The following is a 20,192-nucleotide window of genomic DNA, read 5'->3' as shown; positions in this document are numbered from 1 at the left end:
CAACGATGGTGACATTCCATATTTTAATTGACTTTGTAATCATAGCCCTGCCGATTTATTTTAGTGTAAACAACACAGGCTTGGCATATAAAAAATCGAATTCATCAATATTTCAATTAAACGAACTTTTCCTTCGCTTCTTCTCTTCTTCCGCCTAAACTGACACTAATGATCGCAGCATAAAATAGTCTATACACACCGACGCAACATCCAACAAAACAGGTTCGTCGAGAGCAGTCGATCGCGTACAAACGGTTTTAACTTGGTTTACAACATTTCATTTTGCATGCCACCATTTGTGCGAACTTAACTCGCTATTTCTGCTTCATGACACGCTGATATTTATCGTCTGAAAGATAGCAGCGACAAAGGAAGACATATTACTTTCTACATCGCGTTCAGCAGCGTCTCAGCTTCCGGATGTAAAATCAAAAAAATCAAGATAAGGGAGGCACTTCTTCGGAGCCAGCACTGAAGAAGCAGTACGTTTATTACGATTGCGCAGAAAAGCCGCTTGATCGGATTCTGAAAGGCTCGCGCCAACGGGGTCTTCTTTTCGCCGAGGAGCAGCCTATCGGCGTTAGGCCTGTATACCCGGCGTGGCTTCGTTTCCTGCGGAATGCAATTTGTTACAGAGAAGCTTCGCTCGATGCAGCCCCTTCCCCACAAGGCGCGTACTTACTTGAGCAATCGAGTTTGCGCCGAGCGTTGAACCGGGCGCCGGGCAGTCGCAGTGCACCTACCGAGGAAGCGAGGCCCGGGGTTGTTGGCACGCAAAAGCGACTACCGCTGTTCACAGCAGCCACCTCGCCTCGCCTCGTGTCCCGGAGTTTCTTTCTATGATTTTTATTTTGCTTGTTTCGTCTTGCTGTTATACTCGTGTGGATGCCTGTGTGCGTGCAATGTGGCGCGTTCTGTGAGAGCGGACTATGAGCAGACAGAAAATAAATTAAAAAAAAATACGTTTCGACAACCAGTTTTCCCAGGGCTAACGCCCTTCTGGTCAAGCAGGGGCCCTGCTGAGCCGCCTAATGCACGGAGGTGTGAGGTTTCGGAAATTGATTAAAAGGAGCCTTAACCCCCCCCCCCCCCCCCCTTTCTTCTCTCACCCAGACTAGACGTTACCACTTTGGTCAGTTGTTTTCGCCCCCTAATCCTCTTGCTTTCTCCCATTACATCCGGCTGAGAAGCTTTATGAAGCCAAGCACATGTGCGTCTAGTGCACTACTGATTGCGAGTTGCATGTGGCCGTGGCATCTAAATTAATTAGGCACGAAGCGCTTACGTAAGAACAAATAAGTGAATCGCTACCGCTATTTCGACTTCGTGATCATTCCTAAAGTGCCAGAGTAAGCGTCTCACAAATAATACATTGACCTGTAAATACCCAGACCTCTTTGCTGATAGCTCCTTTTGACTTGCAGACCTGAGAGGAAGAAAAAAAAACGATTGGTTATAGCAAAGTACCAAGGGAAACCAATGTTCTTATCTTGATGAGGAGGGGTTACATAACAATATCTTTGAAGTCATTCGCTATTCTACACTTCTTGTGAAATATTGCGCTTAGGTTAAAGCGAACATGAAATTGTTTATAGAAAACCAGAAAGGTCAAAGTTGGTCGGCATGTCTTATTGAGCAAAACTAGTTCAGCTCGAGCGTCGGGAATAAGTGCCGAGCTTATGCCCCTCCTCCCCCCTTCCTCCCGGCCCCCTAACCAACTAGACTATCTCACTTGCCACCGAGGCAAATTAACGAATGCTGCAGTGCTACAGCTTACGGAGTGAGGGAAATAGGCCCCAATGTCCAGGCGTTCGGCAGTTTCCCCGTACCTCCATTTCAAAGAACCAAGCAGTGGTCTCTTGCGTGATCAAAGCAGCGCAGGTGGCCGATTCTGTTTGCACCAAACTGAGCGCAGTGGGGTCCCGTCATTACGCCATGATTAGGAGAACCTTTAGCTCCTTTGCTAATTCTAAACGAGCTTTATCACGATAATTTTGTGTTGTTTTGTTTTTAATTCTCTCCCCGCTTTAATCGGGAGTTCGCCACCATAATTTTGCCTAGGCCGACGATAATGCAGTGTTGTTTTGCATCGACACAGCGGATTGCTGCTAATGCGATCCCTAGCCTGCCGGGTGAGTATTCGTTGCTGGATGCTTTTTCACTGACTGCAGCTGGTTGTCGCTACATTTCCAATGGCTGCAGTTGGTCAGCGCATCATTGAGTCTTTTTCCTCAGAACTAGAACAAATTATGCAAGGGGTGAGCAGAGGAAATACGCAGAATGCCATCCGACCACTTCTCCGCTCATAGGGCTGAAAAAGAGCGTTAATAATACAAATAAATTATCAAAACACAAATCTGTGTTGCTGCTTTCCAAAGTAGTAATGTTGATGAGGCAGTAAGACAATGGAGGGGCTTGGAAAAGCTAGATTTGTAACCAGTGGAGGTTGGAGCAGGGCTATTCTCGATGCAAATGATGGCATGCTATGAACGCTCACTCGCCGAGCAAATTGCCCCGCTGTGCTATTACCACCACGTACGTGCCGAATCCAGTGTTATTATAGTTTGGAACGACGCCCGTTCGACCCTTTCGCGCCGCTCTCGGATAGCGCATTCGCAGTGTGGGGAAGGGAATGTGGCGTCGATACCATTTCCAAGGATTCGTGTTTCGCTCTTTCTCGCGGGATCAGTGGTGGTGAAAACGTTTATTAAAAAGAGAGAGTTACACGGAGGTTGCTCTGGGGTCAGGCTTAGTGCCTTTCCCCTCACAAACACTAGGTGGAGTTCCTAATACGGGACCCTATTGGCTTCCGCTGCCGTCATTATAGTGCTCTATCTACCGTCATTGCTCGTTTGACCAACGCCTTCCCTCTGTGCTGCGTTATTTGCGCAGAGATGATGCGGACTCTCGTTGCTTGCGGTGCAGGGTTTACCACAAAATACTGCGTCTATGGGATCAGGATGCATTATGAGCTCAAATGGGCAGACGCGAATTTGAGTAGTTGAGTTTTATATCTGTTTACGTGTAAAATATCAATACAGGTGAGTAATGGTACTCACTTTTGGGTAGTGGGTGGCTGTCCAAAGTGTACATACGTAGCGTGCGCATAGTTTGACAAAAAGCATTTACTTTTTGCGAAAAATTGAGAGCTAGATATTTGACGGAGAAGAAAGGGAAGAAGAGAACTACCTTTCTCAATTTTTACCCATAATGCGCATACGTATACTTGCCACTATCATCAACAGAGGTACTCGAATGTCTTTCTGGCTGCCGGTGGCCCAGCAACCTTGCTTCATTCCACGCACGAAACACCTAACGGGACTCGATGTGGCATGAGTCAATTGAGCATGCATGGAGGCAGATTGCACCGAAGTAAGGACGTTGTGTGATGTTAGGAAGATAGTGAGAGACCGGAAAGCGTGGCGTGACATGGTCCATAGGGTCACGAAGAGTCGGACACGACTGAAGGACTGAACTGAACTGAAGGAAGAGCAGAATGTAGACGAATGAAAATCTTGCTCTTAAGCAATTTCTTAACAGTACTGGGAGGAAACCGAATCGCACTTATAATGTACTGGTCTTGGAAGTAGGCTCACTTTGCGCCAGATTCCGCTAAAGATGTCTGTAAGGCTTGAGATGCCCTCGCAGAGAGTACCCGATTTGTTACGGGCGCCGAGTTGATAAGTTCGGCTTATTCTGCAATTCAGTTAGTTATGTAGTTATCCAGCGCTCTGCTTTCCAAATGGCCTCATTTGCCCTTGATCGAATTGCTTGTGGTCTTATTTAAATAAAGGACGCGTTGGAAAGGCCCGTCTTTATGCCATGCACAGTGGCTGTGGAGATCACAACTCGGAGATAATCTGCTATGTTGTCTTCAGTGATGGAGATTGGCAAATGTTTCGTAAACCACGGAGGTCCCTGGAATGCTGCTGCTTTCTTTTACTAAAAATTCATCTACCCAAAAGCGTTATCTCGGCTCTGAACACAGTCAAACATCGTTCAACCGCAACATGTTCCTCCTATTCATTTCCAGATGACCCAAGCTAAAACAAAAAGCCCATACCACATTACATAATGCACACCTCTCCATTCTTCTCTTTCGTAAAAGTTTTTCACGATCATTATATAGGTCCTGATGGCGCGGAGTGCTGCCTGCATCCAGCGTTGAGACACATCACATCACTTCAGAGAACTCAGACCATCCTAAAGGAAATGGGGAGCATCCTTGAGCAGCGTGCGTGGAACTATCCCTGGCAATAATAGGCCACGTCATGTGCTGAACAAAAGATAGCTTTTTCATATAAAGTGTACTCACTCACTCACTCACTCATGCCCAGAGAACTATCTGCGAGAAGGTTAAGCTTTTGAAACTCTCCTATAGCAGGGGCGACAATATCGGTCTCCAAATGTGACCCCAGTTCCCGTTCACTACACATCATCGGAAAAGACAAAAAACAAGGGCGGCGCCCACATGCCTTTCTAAGATATGTCGGTTGCCTTTGAGGCATCATGGAAACCTGTTTTCTAGAGTCGCAAGAGCCGTTATTACGCGTGGGTACCACTCATCGCCTCTTCAATACGGGCTGGCTGACGCATCCACAGGTGTCATGTCTCTGCTTGTTCGAAGCCGGTTTCGAAGTGTTCGCATTTTTGCGTAATTGTAGCTTCCGACGCATCGCCTTTCGCTTCTAAGCGACCAGCTGTCCCAGCAGCTCAGATCGATGGGATACGCCCCGCGTAGACGAGACGTGGCGTTAAGACGTTTGGGCACGGCACTGTGAGTCCATTTTTTTTTATGCATGTATATGTACCGCAGTGATCCCTAGCGATACGGATATGTGCGTGCGAGGTGCATAAATACAAAACGACGAAACAAAGTAACAACGATAGGTGTACCACACCCAAAACCCGTCCCGCTGAGAGCATTCGCTTCCATGGGCCGCTTGTTCCCGTGACCATAGACGGCGCACATTTCACAGCATCCACCACTATCCGGTCTCCGCGTCAATTTGGTTCAAATACAAATAACCTCCGCCACGTGGACATGGATCATCACATGTCTCTGACCGGCATATTAACACAGAATTTTGAATTCTCAACGGCAGCGGCTATAAGTATTTAAGCTATATGTCGTACTGTGTTGGTGGCTATGGGAGAATGCCCATCCTTACGGCTGTCGCAAACACGGGAAGAGGGTTCGCGTAATTGCCAGCATGTACAGTAACCACGCTTGCGCCAAGTGAACATGAGGGTATAGCGAGCAATAATGTAGCGAAATCTATAGGAGTGCTTATTTGAAAGGCATAGAGCAAGCTATACCGCACATGTGCAACTGTACAAACAACTGTCGATCGTGCTCACCTTCATTATCAGCCCGGTTAAGCCACTGCAGTGCAAGGTACACTCCCATTTTCCGACCAAGTAAACAGGTTCTAAAGTTCAAAGCAGCAAGTTGGTCTAGTTAGTGATGGTTTATGACTATAATAATGCAACTACACTAAAAAGTAAGACATATGAGAAAAAAAATCAGGCCATAAGCAAGATCCCAGAGCGTGGCCCAATGCAATAGAATTATACTTCTTCATCATCATCATCATCATCATCATCATCATCATCATCATCAGCCTGACTATACCCACTGCAGGGCGAAGGTCTCTCCCATTATTCTCCATTTAACCCGGTGGAGAAATGCTTAAGCATTAATGCTTATGCATTGTATGGTTATGTAGACGAGTTTCGAGTGGGCATGACATTGTCGGCGCCGTAAAAGAGGAACTAATTGGTATATCGAAAAAAAGAATGGTACCATCGCATAGAGCGTCAAGAAAAGGTGGGCAAGTGACGAAATGGTTGCTGTGAATTAATTAATTAAATAATTACAGACAATTAGATCAGTCAGACGTCGCTATAGCCGGGAGGGGTAATGTCGACGTCCTGAGCGTTGCTGCTACACATGGTACATCACGCGTCCCTTGTCGAACACAACCAGCGTTTCGTTAAACACACCAAAGTTCATAGGCGTTCTATAATTGGTTTACAGGAAAGGCAATGCGCAGTATCTGTAAACTAACTTTGTTAAAAAAAGAGGAAATAGGTATGTCAGCCAGCCTTCCGTGCCACTCGTAGCCTGTGAATTTTTATACCTTGAGAGCACGTGAAACGTAACGGGGCCGTCACCATTATATTGCTGTGTTTCGCCCTAATATGGTCTTGTATGTTTGTTAGTTTTGGTGATTCTCTTATAGTCCTCCTAGCTGCCCCAATGTTTATATGTATTCGCTTTCTTTAGAGCAGTTAAATTCTTCCAGTTAAGACGAAACCTTGAGTATGATGCATAATAGTTTTCGTTACTTAATTGCCACACAACACAAAATACATTTGTTGTAGTCAACCTGCTTGTTTCGACTGCAGGGGCAGTAACTAATTGTAACGGTCTACTCTAGTCCCCACTTTAGTACCAGAGCGAACGAATGACCTTGCCAGCTATTAGCCTTCACGCCAAAGACCAATGAAAGAGGCAGAAGAAGGAATCAGGAATACAATCGTTGCAAGGAAAAAAAAATAAGATGAGCCGATACTGAGGCAGTGATCGATTATCGAGCGTTAACTGGATAATCTTGTGAAGCAATCGTTGATCTGGGTCATAGTGTACTGTAAACGTGAATCTTCCTGGTTACTGAAATAACGTTCACACACTCGGCCTTGGGCCTGGCTTCCCTACCATTATCGCGTCGCAGCGATAAACGAGGAGTGCGGTCGTTTAATACACCCGGCGGCAGGGGCAGACTGCACGCAACGCCATCTGTTGAAATAGAAATAGCGCCATTTAGTGGATAAATTCTGCACTAATCTGCCATATCAACTTTGTTCATATTTGGATCACATGACGTATATCCACCTTCCCATATCCTGTATATTCCTTCGTTATATCTGAAATGAACGCTGCGAGGCAAACAGAAATGAAAAATGTAGATTTACATGCCATAGTTGCCATTACCATAAAGCTTCAATTTTTTTTTTTAAATCTCTAAAGAGAAACCCGGTTATCCAGCCACTCAGACGCCATAATGTGATGGCAAGTGCCGGGTTCATATCGACACACTGCCGGTTCGAGTCCTGAAATACCGCAAATTCAGCCCACCTCAAAGTGAGCATAAGTGTATTTCAGTGGGTGTGCTTCTCAACCTATCTCAGTCTCATGATCTTAGTGCTTGTCACCGCTTGGAGTAAAGTGTGTTCTGCCTCTTCACTTTAAGCTAACATCGACCTGACGACGGCAAGGGTGGCACTGGCATCGGTAGGCATTCGTCGTTCTTGCCTATAGCAAAACATGGGAAAGTCTTGGGTGATGTGCAGTCCGCCTGGCGTTTCTAGAAAATAAAATTTCCTCCAGGAAGTAGGTGCGTTTTAAAAATCTACTTTTCTCTAGTTATCTTGGTAAGAACCGGCTATAAAGTGGTCTCAATATCACTTCTGCTGAAAACTAAAAAAAAAAAAAAAAAAAAAAAAGTGCCGTGGATGTGCTGCTTGCGACACATCAACGCTCAGCCTTGTGACAAATTTCGTGTATAACTCCAGGACTACATACAGCAATAATGAACAGCTGCTGCATTCTTACGAGCTAGGATTCCATGCATCAACTTCCTATAGAAGTGTAACTATAGCCGCATTCACGTTATAGAAAATATCTCTTTTTTTTTTTTTTTTTGGGGGGGGGGGGGGTAAACTGGATGTACCTGACAAGTAGTACAGCTATGGGTATCTGGACATTATATTGCAAATCTACTAATGCTAGTATAAAACATGTTCACAAATTTTAATACTATAGGGCATGATATCTCATGATATCTTCACAAGATATGTGTGTTATATTTGTAAGGCATGCTTGAACAAAAATGTAAAACTTTTTGGCAACCGGGGTGTATTTCGCAACATGTAAAAATGACACCTGCTTGTCTCATCAATATTTATTTATTACACAAAGGAAGGACAGCACAATAATAATACACTTAATATGTTTCAGAAGCACAGAGTAGTACCATGACCACGAGCATATTTCCACTGCACACAAGCTAAACTAAGTTCTTAGTTAATTTCGTCATATTGCAACAACAAAAATACATAAATGCGGCAAATATGTGTACGCCAATCCAGTACCGGCGTCAAGAAATCACATTGTCATATGAGTACAGGAAAGTGAGTTGAAGTGACTTGCTTTTTGTTACAACAGCGAATTGTACACCAGCTTAAATAAGGTTCTCTTGTTATCAAAGCAATCCGCAGGATATAATCATCAATCGAGCGATATAGACACAATACAGATGCAAATGTATAAAATTCTACGTTACCAGCCTTTCAACTCCATAAGAACCTTTTTTCATGCCTAAATACGTACAAATAGTATTTTCCAGGAAATGCACATAAGCGTCGGCAAAAGCGTTGGTCATATCACAGTTTAATAAATTACATATATTAAACTTCAACTCGACCTGAACTGACTAGAATTATGAGAACATGACAAAATTCCTCCACGCTTAAAAGACTGAATCGGTCCGATAAAGTGCAGTTGTACGTCGGTCCGACTATTGGTACCTATGTTACTCACTCTGCTGTCTGACCACTTTGAGATCATACCTGAACACATCACACATAATGGTAAGAAGAAAGTTCGAAGTATACAAAATATTAGAATACGAATCGTCCTACTTCCGTTTAGTGTACGGGCTAGAGCAGTTTAAATTATGTGGCATGCATTTAGCGCAAAGAGGCCCAGTAGCAGCGAAAAGAGCAATGATAAGGAAAAAGAGAGCGCGTTGAAACAAAGCGATGACGTCGTTATATCACAGACCACCGGGGCACCTTATTAGGCATCGCGAAGCAGCTTCGGCTAGGCTATTGTTATGTTGCCGTCCAGCAGAGTACACTAAGAGAGCACGAACGAACACATGAAATGTCTCACTCAGTGTTTGAAATTTACGTCCGAACAAAGGGAGAAAGAATCAAGAATACGAGCCTAATCAAGACCAAGTTTGTAAAATCGGTGACTAGACCGAGGTAATTATTATCTATGGGTTTAATGTTTGCACAAACGCCGGCCTGCAATAACCAAAAAGAAAACAAAAAAGCTCCTACTATATACGCTTCATATAGAGTGCTTCAATAGTGCCACGCCCCGCCTTCAGAGAGGCGAGTTGGGCCCTCTGTCGGTAGTCGGCAATCCCGCATCGTTTGCATGAGACGTCACAATAAGATTTCCTCGCATCGTAAAGTTAAACTACTGTAGATGGCATGCAAAAACACGTCTGCGTTAGATCTTTACAGTATCCCCTTAAAGTGGCACAAAGAGAAAAGCATCCAAATCTGATTAGTGTAAGTCCTAACACAACTGGAGAGAAAAGCGAACAGCACGTGACAAGATCGAATCGCAGCTACGCGTACCCTAGCCCACTTTAAAAGGGGAGATTCATTCTAAGGCAGCCTTAAAAATGAGACCGTACCAGTTAAGCTCACTTAACCTCCTTTCCTCGCTTTTGTTTCATTGACAATTTCAGCCTCCTAAAGTAACATGCATTTTACAGTTTGAGGAATTGCATGGTCTCATCCAAATGTTTACAGGACATAGTAGCGGCGGAAAAACTTTTTTTTCTCTCTCTCTGTCACTGCCTTGTATGGCCATGCTCAGCTCCGATTCCTCATTCCCGTGACCAATCAGAAAGGAGAAATGGTTTCAACAAAACGACCAATAATTAACGTTTAGTCTTGAGTGTAGCCTTCGTCTCCGCTCAAATAAACGACAAGTCAATCGAACATTTTGCAGCGATGAAAAAATAATGAAAAAAGGATGATAGAAAAAGAGCAGAGAACCTCATCCTGGAAGTATGAAATTTTGGCGCACGAACTGGAATGACAGAACAGGAGAAACTGTAGCGATGAAGCTTCAAGCGTTGCGGCTAGTGGGAAGTCGGAGGCATTGCTTCATTGCTTCCTGCGCAAGTACTTGATAATGGTGTCCGCGATGTCGCAGTCGGGCTGGATGTACCCCACGGTGCTCACGCATTCCTCGGCGCACTTGCGGCCGTCGAAGTACTCGGCGTACATGATCTTGCATTGACCGCAATTCCTGTAGGGGGAGATAATAAAGCGCATATTGTTCAGAGGAAGAAAACAAGTATGTTAACCTTTTCCAATGCGTCCTCGAAAATCTTTTAACGAATTTGACCCAAATGTTCGAAAAATTTGCTAAATTTCAGATGCATATGAGCCGTCGTTATTCACGGACGACGCGAGGAGGGCAAAAAAGAGGAGTTGCAACTAAAACAGCGACTATTAGAGCACCTAGGAAAGCTTAATTGGATTACTTTGGAAGTATTCGAATAGCGACGTATAGTTTCGCAAAAAAAAAATAGCAGAAAAACAGTAATATATACCGTTTTTTGCAAAATATTTTAACCTGCTCACGTTTGATCAGCAACACCTTGCGCTTAGATGTAAAAGGTCACATCTTGCCCGTAACTCCAAAATGTGACTGGTTGAAGCGCATCTATCGCAAGCGACAACAATACAAGGCTGCATGTCTAAGAAACAATACTTCGACTCAAGTATCGGCTTTCGCTTCAGCGCTAGCGCGTATATACGGACCTCCACTGCACTCCACTCTCCGGTCCGTCATGGTGAATCAGTGGTTAATTGGCGCTCGGCTACTGAGCCGGCGAACCCGAATTCGATCCCGACCACAGCGGTTACGTTTTGATGGAGGAAAAATGCAGGGCGCACGTGTGCTATGCCAGGTGGTCGTATTTATCAGGGGCCCTCTACTACGGAATCCTTCATAGATCCAGTTGCCTTGGGACGCTAATTCCAACCTACCCACATTGATGAAGTGTTGCTACAGCTACAACCTACTTCCCTTTCTTCCACCAGCCGTATACTCCGTTAGAGCGCCCAGCGATGTCAGCAAGGACTTAAAAGAGAGAGGGATATATGCTTTCTCAAACAGCGCTGCGTCGGTACCATCTAGCGTTGCGGCTTGGTAGCTCTTCTACTTTGGGCACGTATGCATCGGCTTTCAAACAATGTCGAAAACTTCGCTCTAAAAACATTCCACAATTTCAAAAGCTAAAGCTGCCAGAAGCTTTTCTTTGGGCTTTTTACTTCGTATACTGGACGCTTCCTCCTTACATCTATTTTGTTACATGCAGTGGAATGTGTGGAAATGTAAGAAAACAATACCAATGCCGAACAAAAGTACACTACACTTTTTATTTTCACATTCACGGAATTCGAAACTTACTCGATGCATATCATTGTGGCCGCTGGGAGACGTGTGTTTATTCGTGCCACCGCCAGGTGCACAACCGCGAGAGCCATGCAGGCCCAGGGTAGCTGCTTTTTTCCCATCATCTGTCTGCAGTTGTCTGCGAGAAAAAAAAAATAGAAATGCATACTTTAAAAATAACAGTGAACATCCACGTCATGACTGTTTGAGCAGCATGCCAGCCATGCTCTTCCCTGCTTCCTATTATTCTGCCAATGCTTATTCTGTCCTTTCCTTTTCTTCTTTCTCCGCAGCGGTACAGGTGACTTGGCTATAGAATGAATGGTATTGTAAATATTCACTCTGCGCTGGCACTTCTTTTATTCGCTGACTGCGTGCACGACTGCCGGTGTCTTATGTACTTGTCAAAGTCATATGCTGTCTTCGATGGTTACAGCATGCAACCGCATTAGGATGAAGAAGCGTTAAGGCACAAGCAGCGCAAAATCAAAAGCAAATAAAAATGTGCTAGTGGGTCTGAGTCATTGTAGCCTTGCGAAATTACACGAACTTGTTCTGATAATGCGTAAGCGTTCTGTAAACGTTGATGTCGACGCGTTCCGGCGAATACCAAACTGTACAGAGAGAAAACAATTTAATCAGAGGAGAGGTTGAGAGGTCGGCCGGCTACTCCATGCAGGGAAGAAGCGAAGGGAAGAAAAGGCAGATGAAGAGTGCAAAAGGCTCCAGCGTGCTCTTGTTGGCTTTGCCGCAACGGACAATGCGAAAAAGACGGGAATTACTTAAACGCCTTCTGGGACATAACGAATGCAGTCTGTCTATGTATTCCAATTAAGCGGTGCCATTTTATTGCTGAACAGCGAGGGGAAGACAACTTTAGGAATTTGCGAGGGCTTATTTTTTTTTTAACATGCTCAATGCCTTGAAGCTCAATGCCAACTATGAAGTTTTAAAAACTGTGCTCGCCTTTGGTTTTGACTCAACTTCTCAGTTTAATCATGCTTCTAACGGCAACATGAAACTTGGTTAGATAATGTTAGTTAACATGTCTCTGTAGTGCTCTGTAACGTACATAGCGTCCGCCCCATTGTAAAAACAATTTTCAAAGACCGCAAGGACGTATATTGCACAGTTTTGAATACACAAATCTGTACGAATGAATGTGAGACGCCTGCTATAAAATGTAGTACATTTTACCTTAAAGATTGGCTTGATAAGACAATCCGGCTTCTCATTTTATGCACCCGTGAGGAATAACAGGTATTTCATTTTATTACCTTAAAGACCCGTCGCGGGGGGTGGGATGAGCAGAAAAGGTACAAGACAATGCAATTAGAAAACGCTCGCCATGGTCAAAGTACAAGCCGCAAGTAATTGCCATGTAATAGCACGGCAGGCCACACATTCGATAATTTATATCACAGCCTTCATAGCCTGTATATATACTACACGGCACTTAGCGACTCAGTACAGTAGCCTTAATAAATAAATAAATAAAACAAAATTTAGATTACAGGCTGTGGCAATGAAGGCCGTAGCATTTCTGATCTATTCTTTTTTTATTTTTAGTTTGTCGTATTTCGCGGGCTGCATGACAATTTTCAAAGACCGAAAGGACGTATATTGCACAGTTTTGAATACACAAAATTTAGATTACAGGCTGTGGCAATGAAGGCCGTAGCATTTCTGATCTATTCTTTTTTTATTTTTAGTTTGTCGTATTTCGCGGGCTGCATGACAATTTTCATGGGTAAGGGGCGGGGAGGTCACATTGCAGATGTGTCACTCATTCTATAAAGCGATAAAATCATAGAAACAAACACATTAATAAACTTAAAAGAAGCGGTGCAGTAAGGCCGACAGGTGCATCGGAGCAAAGCGAAGCCACGTTGGCGAGGTATATACGTGAGGGTTAAGAGAAAAAGAAGAGAGAGCTTACATGAAACTCGCGGTGAAGTGCCCGGCTATCAAGTTCCCCCGCTTCTGCAACCGAATATCATTGTCATGGACAACCCCTCCTTTCTCGCCTGTCATAAATTGAACTGCAAATCAAACTTTGGTTTCGTTAACATTATAGCTCTGTACAGGCGCTTAATGCAGGTTTACAAAACAAAAAAATGTAGGTCTGCGCCTAAGTCTGTTTAAGAACGGAGATGACGAAAGCCACTTTGCAGGACTCTTTTGATTAACTGCATGGTAATTGTCATCGCTACTATTATCATCACTGACTGCATCATGATTGTCATAGCTACTATCATCATTATCATTGTTACTAGCTGCATCGACATTGTCATCGATATATCCTCTTTACGCTACGCAAAGAGGATTGCGATAGATTTCCAGGAGCTGGGCGTGGCGTAGTGTTTTGCGCTCTCGGCTTAGGATCGGAGACAATAGGGGTGCGATTCCAAGTGGAGGCAGAGTTTTTGTTGTTTAAGTGCCAGTGGGAAGGATGCTTTCTGGTCACAATTTCTGTACACGCTATGTACGAGGCAAGGAAGGCTTTCGCTCAAATAACCAGAAACAAGCAAGTCAACTTTGCTGCGGTTCGCTAGCGATAAGCATACCTCATGTCCAAAACTCTGCACAGCGCTGCAGATATCGGAGCTGGCATCAATCGGCCCCGAAGTCATCAAAGCTGCTCACACGTAAAAACTTGCAATCCACGATCGGACTACTCCTAGGTTATCACGTTACTGAGTGCTGTGTTTGGTCAAGGCATTGCAACACTGGTAAATTGCGGGTGAGCATGACGCACGAGCAGTTTTGCTTGTTCTATTGCTGCTAGGTTTACCGATCTTACAATGCAGGTCTAGACTTCTGCAACGCTGCATGTTTTTTTTTGTTTCTTGTTTTTTTTTTTTTCATGGGTAAGGGGCGGGGAGGTCACATTGCAGATGTGTCACTCATTCTATAAAGCGATAAAATCATAGAAACAAACACATTAATAAACTTAAAAGAAGCGGTGCAGTAAGGCCGACAGGTGCATCGGAGCAAAGCGAAGCCACGTTGGCGAGGTATATACGTGAGGGTTAAGAGAAAAAGAAGAGAGAGCTTACATGAAACTCGCGGTGAAGTGCCCGGCTATCAAGTAAATTGCTCCTTCTGCACAGATCCAGAACGCGCTGGCCAAAGCAGGTCCCAAATAAAAAAAAAATGAAGAGAAAAGGAAAACTTAAGTTCAAGAGATGTTCGCGTACTCAGACTTGTTTAGAGTATTAAATACTTGACCTTACTGCTAATAAAAGGTATGAATATATGTACATTGTAGATTTTTTTCCATTCCTCTTATAAACACCATACGCAGCTACGGGAACCCATTCCTTCTTCAATTTGTCAGATGCTCCCCGCGAATCCATGGAAACGCCTTGAATAGAGTTGGCGGCGTACCCAACGCTGTACCGTTCACTCAAGGGGCCATAATTGCGGTGTTTGCTTTCACACTGAACGGCGGCAAACATCGCAAGATTTATTCCTCCGCACGTGAATGCTGACCTCGCTGTTCCGTGTAAACGCTCTATGTTAATCCTAGAGTAAAGAGAATAGATGACTGACGATTTATTTATACACGAACTTTGAACAATAGCTGCATGGCTTGGTTCTCCTGAAAGTTACGTCACGCGGGATTAAGAGCGTGCGCACCTATTTAATCACAGAAGCATTTGTTTCTCTATTATGCAATGTGTATAGAAGTCATTTTTAGTAAACCAATGCCGATGGTAAGCACGATGCGCTGGCGCTGTTGTGTGAAGAGGTGAGAAGTAGTGTTAACGCACCTAGGAATGCATGCACGAAAAATCTTCCAAAGCAGCTTTCTGATTTAAAACCGTGCCTGTGACGCCGTCTCTCCGTGAAGTCCGCCCTAGAACAGATTGTGCAAGTGTGAAACGTGAGTTCGAAGGCGGTGTGTTTTTAAAATATCACGATACGCACGCTTGGGATTTGGGGTGGCGTCACACTGGGATTGCGAAGCGGAAGCGCAACTAATAGAAACAAGTCTAAACAGTAATGTCCGAAATATATTTTTCTCGTTTCGCATGGTACCCATGGAGGCGGCAGTTACATTACACTTCCTCTTCAAAAACAATGTTCTTTGCGGAAGAGTGTAGCAAGGTATGCTACGCCATTTGGCAGATATATTTTAAAAACTCTGCGATTAATGCGTTGCAAAAGTCGATTACGCCCCATCTGAATGGCGCAAGCTGCTCTTGTAGACAGACGCGCTAACGCGTGAGCTACGTTCGCTGGCAGATACTGTGGTTCAAACTGTACACACTGGACAGCAGGTTTGCATTAACAGTTTTCAAACAGCACGATAAACGAACCACGCACATTTCATAAAATTTATTCAAATGTGATAAGCGACTTATAGAACGCCTTGTATATAAAGGAATCGAACTACAGAGATAGCATTTTCGTCTCCTATATGCTTCTCTGCCTCTCGCTCTCTGTCTCACCTATCATGTAATCCCAAAGTGCGGAAGCCATCTTTTACCATTTTGCCTTAATTAGCGACTTGAAGTAATCCCAATGTAGTTAATGTCACAGAAATTGTATTTTAAAAGGCCAGTTCATTTAACTTTGTAGGAATATTAGCATTCATTGCCCTTATTATGACGGCTTAATGTGCAAACAACTTTTGATTTTTTTTTTTTTAGAACTCTTTACAGAAAACCCCTGAGAGCAGATGTACTTAGATTTGTCGATAAATTCACTGACACTATATGTTGCATGATCGCCTCTTTAGTCGACTTTGTTGTAGATCGACTGCTTTATTCTGCCGTGAAAAGGCGAATATTTCTTCATTACAGAGAACGCAGAGAGTTAAATTAGTGACTCCTTCTGTTTAAGCACTGAAGCGCTGAGGTGCTTGTTATTTCTGATCGTTTTCCAAGTCCAGCTAATCTGGGAAAATTCTTACAAGCGCAGTAGGCTAACAAACTTCAACCTAAAGGTCCCCTGAAGATGAAAGGAAGTAAATGTTGGTAATCCAATTAATGATTATACTCAATAATTATACCGGGTGTTCCTTCAGAATGCCCAAACTTCGAAAACAAAGTAACTGATTTTTAATTAATTTTAGCCCTGGAGCTATGCCGGGGGCCACTACGGACGCCAGAAAAGAAGCAGAGTGCTTCAAATAGTTGGCTAATTACTGTACATGTTAATTAACTACTTATTTTTATTTCAGAGGGTATGTTGTATTTTCAGAATTGGGGCTCACCCTCCAAATAGTGCAGCCGTGGCGACAAATTTTCCTTAAAAATTTATTGTAGTGCAAGTAACAATCCCCACAGATGTCAATCTAACAAGCAGCTTTATGCAGAAACATAACGCCTGTGAATAAATCGATCCACCCACACTCCACACACCACATCCGGAGGCCACAAGGTGGATGAAGTGGATTGGACATGGCGCTCTTTTGCAGCTTATCTTATTTTTTTACCACGCACACCTTTACATGCATGTTTGAAAACCCAGCCACTGACATCACGAAGCAAGAATACGTACGGGTTGTGCGAGTTAAATTCTACCTGTCTAGACGGTTTTGCGCTTTGACGTTTTTTTGTCATGTATTTCGTCCGCATAGAGAGCTGGCCGGTATCTTCTTCAGCACTGGCCCCTGCTTTTGTCACGCACGCTGTCATTTGCGCGATTATTATATGACATTAATATTCACCCCTCGCACACTAATATATTAACCCTAGGTCAAGAGTAACCTGTTCAAAAGAGCGACTTAATTTCACCTATTTTCATCGAACCACTCCTCCTTTATGTGTTTCTCCTTTACCTGTTCGATCAACTGTCTGTTCAATTCTAGCCTAATTAGGAAGCACAGTATTGTATGATCGCTACATGTCACCTTTCTCATCACTTTTACATCCCTCACGATGCCGGCAAAGATGCGCAGTATGAATGAAGTTTATTGCAATTCTAATCCCTCTGTTCCGGACCTTCGACGTCCCCTTTCTGTTCTCCCGTTTGCGGAAGGCAGTATTTGCTATTCTTAAATTACATCTCCCTGCGATGAAGAACTTCCCCTTATACTATTCATAGAACCTATGCCAAGAACACCCTGGTCACCTGCCGGCTTCCTGCCTGCCTTAACACTGAAGTCACCTTTCGGCATAGTGTCCCGCGTTTTTACCTTACTCGTTGCCGATTCCCCGTTTACATATAGAAGATTTCAACCGTCTCATCATCGTAATAAGATGCAGACGTGTGGGTGTACTGAACCTTCAACTTGTGTCCTCTTATTAAGTTTAATTACGATGGCAACCACCCCCTCGATAATTCTGAAGAATTCGTCGATGTCGCCAGCTATATTGCACACGACATGAAATACAGGTATTCTCAACTATATAAGACGGCTATATTAGCGTCGGTGACGACTAAAGATAAGGAAACAAAAAACATGAGAAAGAGCGAAACAGACTCTCGGCTATGCAACTCGGAATCAACCAACCTCCGTGCGTCTATAGCGCAATACATTACTTTCTTGCCTTTCTTGATTACCTTGCGCGGGGAAGCGGAAAGCCTTGGCCAACAACCCGAAGCTGCTCGCGCGGTCACTTTGGGGCTCCCTCAATGGCGCCAGCTAGCAACAGTATCGCGCCCCGCTTCAACGGCGCGTTTGGCTGTACATTAATTACAGCTCGGCCAACGAATGATGCAACCAGCATTAGCGCCTTCTATATTGGGGCTCGGATTACTGAACTGCAATTTGCGTACATGACCCTTGCCGCAATCGGACGCAGATGTGGGCGCTTCAGGCAATCGCGGCGAGGTGCACATGATGAAAGCGAATGCTATGCACAATCGCGCGGTTGTCCATGTAGCCATGCAAGACAGATACACCAGGTACTGAGGAGCCATTTAGCTGCCCTTGATTTGCACTGTTGGGCAAAGACGTAAGAAATGTTGGCTACGGGAGCAACCCAGCGTCCCGGTATATATAGGCAGTGCCCTTCACACCTTTGTAAAATCGTATATATTTACCCATCCATGCATACACTTTGCCTATTGCATATCGCTTTGCCCGCACGAATGTGCTTCTTCTTACCAAACGACCTACAGAATTTCGCAACTTTAGCACCGACGCACAAGAGTAAAAAGATACACTGATACCGATTACGCTGCTTACATCGAGAACGAACTGGAGTGGTATACTGAACAGAGGGTGTCACCTTTTGTGACATGTCACATCTCTCCATGTTGATGCCACCCGTGTTGGCGCTAGCCCCAGCGACCATGGGCTCGTACCATAACGTCTGTCGCCTTTCATGTCCACTTTGGTCCAAGCTGACCGGCGAAAGCCGAAGGACGCTGGGGCACGTGCCCACGTGTGGACATAGCGGAAAAGCTGACACCTGCAGCTACCACCTATGATCATTCATGTAGTTTCCGTTAGCCGTCTTGCTACCTTTGGGACGCTGTACAGAGGTAAGGTTGAGTCATTTAGTTTTTAAGGCGACGCAACGGCTGCCTGGAGTGGAAATAATCGCGTCATATTCACTTTTATTTTCGATTCAAATCAATTTCATATTAGCCCGGATTTCTTCCAATCACATACGGCTTGCTTTTCACTCGTTTGATGATTCAGTTATGTCACCTCTCAACGTCTGATTCCCCTTAGAGCGTTAAGAGCCCTCCCTTCCACCTTTAAATACCTTTTCGGTTTAAAAGGGGTGCCGCGGTTGTATAGTGCTATGAAGTTCTGCTGCGGAGCTCAAGGTCGCGGAGCAGAATCAAGGCTAAACGCAATAACGTTTGTATTCTAAGCTACATCATTGCTAGGCAGATATCCTCACGCAGTCTAAATTAATCGAAAGCCGCTTTGTTACGGCTTCTGCAATGTCATGCTCTTCTTTGGGAATTAAAGTACATACCGCACCCCTAGTATCTATACAGTTTGCGTCGTCCATACTGGCTGCGAGCAAGAAGTTACCCGTGCTAAAAGTAAAAGCGTCGGTAGGGACAAAACACCCTCCCTTACATATCCTCTTCTTTCTTTTTTTGAGCAAACCATATACCCATATACTGCAAATATGGTTATGGCCGTACGCTCTTCCTAGACTTTTGTCCGTAGCCGTCAATAGACAAAATTTAGAGCGTTTATAGATAAATATACAACTTAGCTACAAATCTAACGAAAGCCAAGGTTGTTACGGACTTAAGTCTAAGAATAGTTTATAGATTGTTCATATACGAAAGAAAATGAAGCTATTTTAGTCTGTAGATAACCTACAGATCGCTAATAGATGAAAGAAGTCGGTTTTAATGGTTGACAAAATAATCTATAGATGTATACGAAGTATAGTGGTCAGTTTAAAGCGGGCTAGCAGGAGTCTGATTGTCTGCTAAGAAATCGGTCGGTGAAAGAACTTCCTGCTAAATATTTCAGTGCTCTCTCCTTCTACATCTCGTTCTTTTTTTCTTCATCTTGGTTCACCATGCGGAGCAAAGAAATGAGCAAAAAAGCAAAGCTGCACTTACCTTGCAAAGAACGGATTCAGCTAAAGAATGCGCGAAAATTTTCCAGCAGGTATCGCACCCTTGCAACTTCCTTGCTCACTCTCGTGCTCTGATCAAAAACTTTCTGAGCTAACAACCTTCTAAGCGGGAAGAGACGACCATAGCCAAACGAAGGGAATCCCCGACTGTGTCGGCCATGGTGGAGTCATCTGATTATATATCGACGCCACCGGCGACGCGAGCGCCCCGCCAAGCACACTGTCGCTTTCACGTCGTTCCACAGCGAAGCTGGCCGTGAGGGATAAGCAGCAGCGGTAGCAGTAAGGATTGCTGTTTGTTTTTGTTCTTTTTTTTTTTACTCACCTCCTCTTTTCTTTCCCCGCCGCTAAGCTAGAGGCGGTAAACGGTTGCCCCAGAGGAAGAATATCAAAAACGAGGGCGG

General features: G+C 44.2%; 1 protein-coding gene across 1 annotated transcript; it reads right to left on the bottom strand.

Moving 5' to 3' along the window:
- Positions 1-7,962: 7,962 nt before the first annotated feature.
- Positions 7,963-19,924, bottom strand: Eh (Eclosion hormone). Its single transcript, XM_084599829.1, has 3 exons — positions 19,772-19,924; positions 11,291-11,414; positions 7,963-10,120 (listed from the first exon to the last, which is right to left on the bottom strand). The coding sequence occupies exons 2-3, from the start codon at positions 11,398-11,400 to the stop codon at positions 9,976-9,978; spliced, it is 255 nt and encodes an 84-aa protein (XP_084455955.1). The 5' UTR covers positions 11,401-11,414; positions 19,772-19,924; the 3' UTR covers positions 7,963-9,975.
- Positions 19,925-20,192: the final 268 nt, after the last annotated feature.

Source organism: Amblyomma maculatum, chromosome 4, assembly GCF_055883805.1.
Source record: "Amblyomma maculatum isolate TAMU_Amacu chromosome 4, ASM5588380v1, whole genome shotgun sequence".
NCBI classification, from domain to species: Eukaryota; Metazoa; Arthropoda; class Arachnida; order Ixodida; family Ixodidae; genus Amblyomma; species Amblyomma maculatum.
The sequence above is the reverse complement of the archived record's forward strand: the minus strand, read 5'-3'. Positions and strand labels throughout refer to the sequence as shown.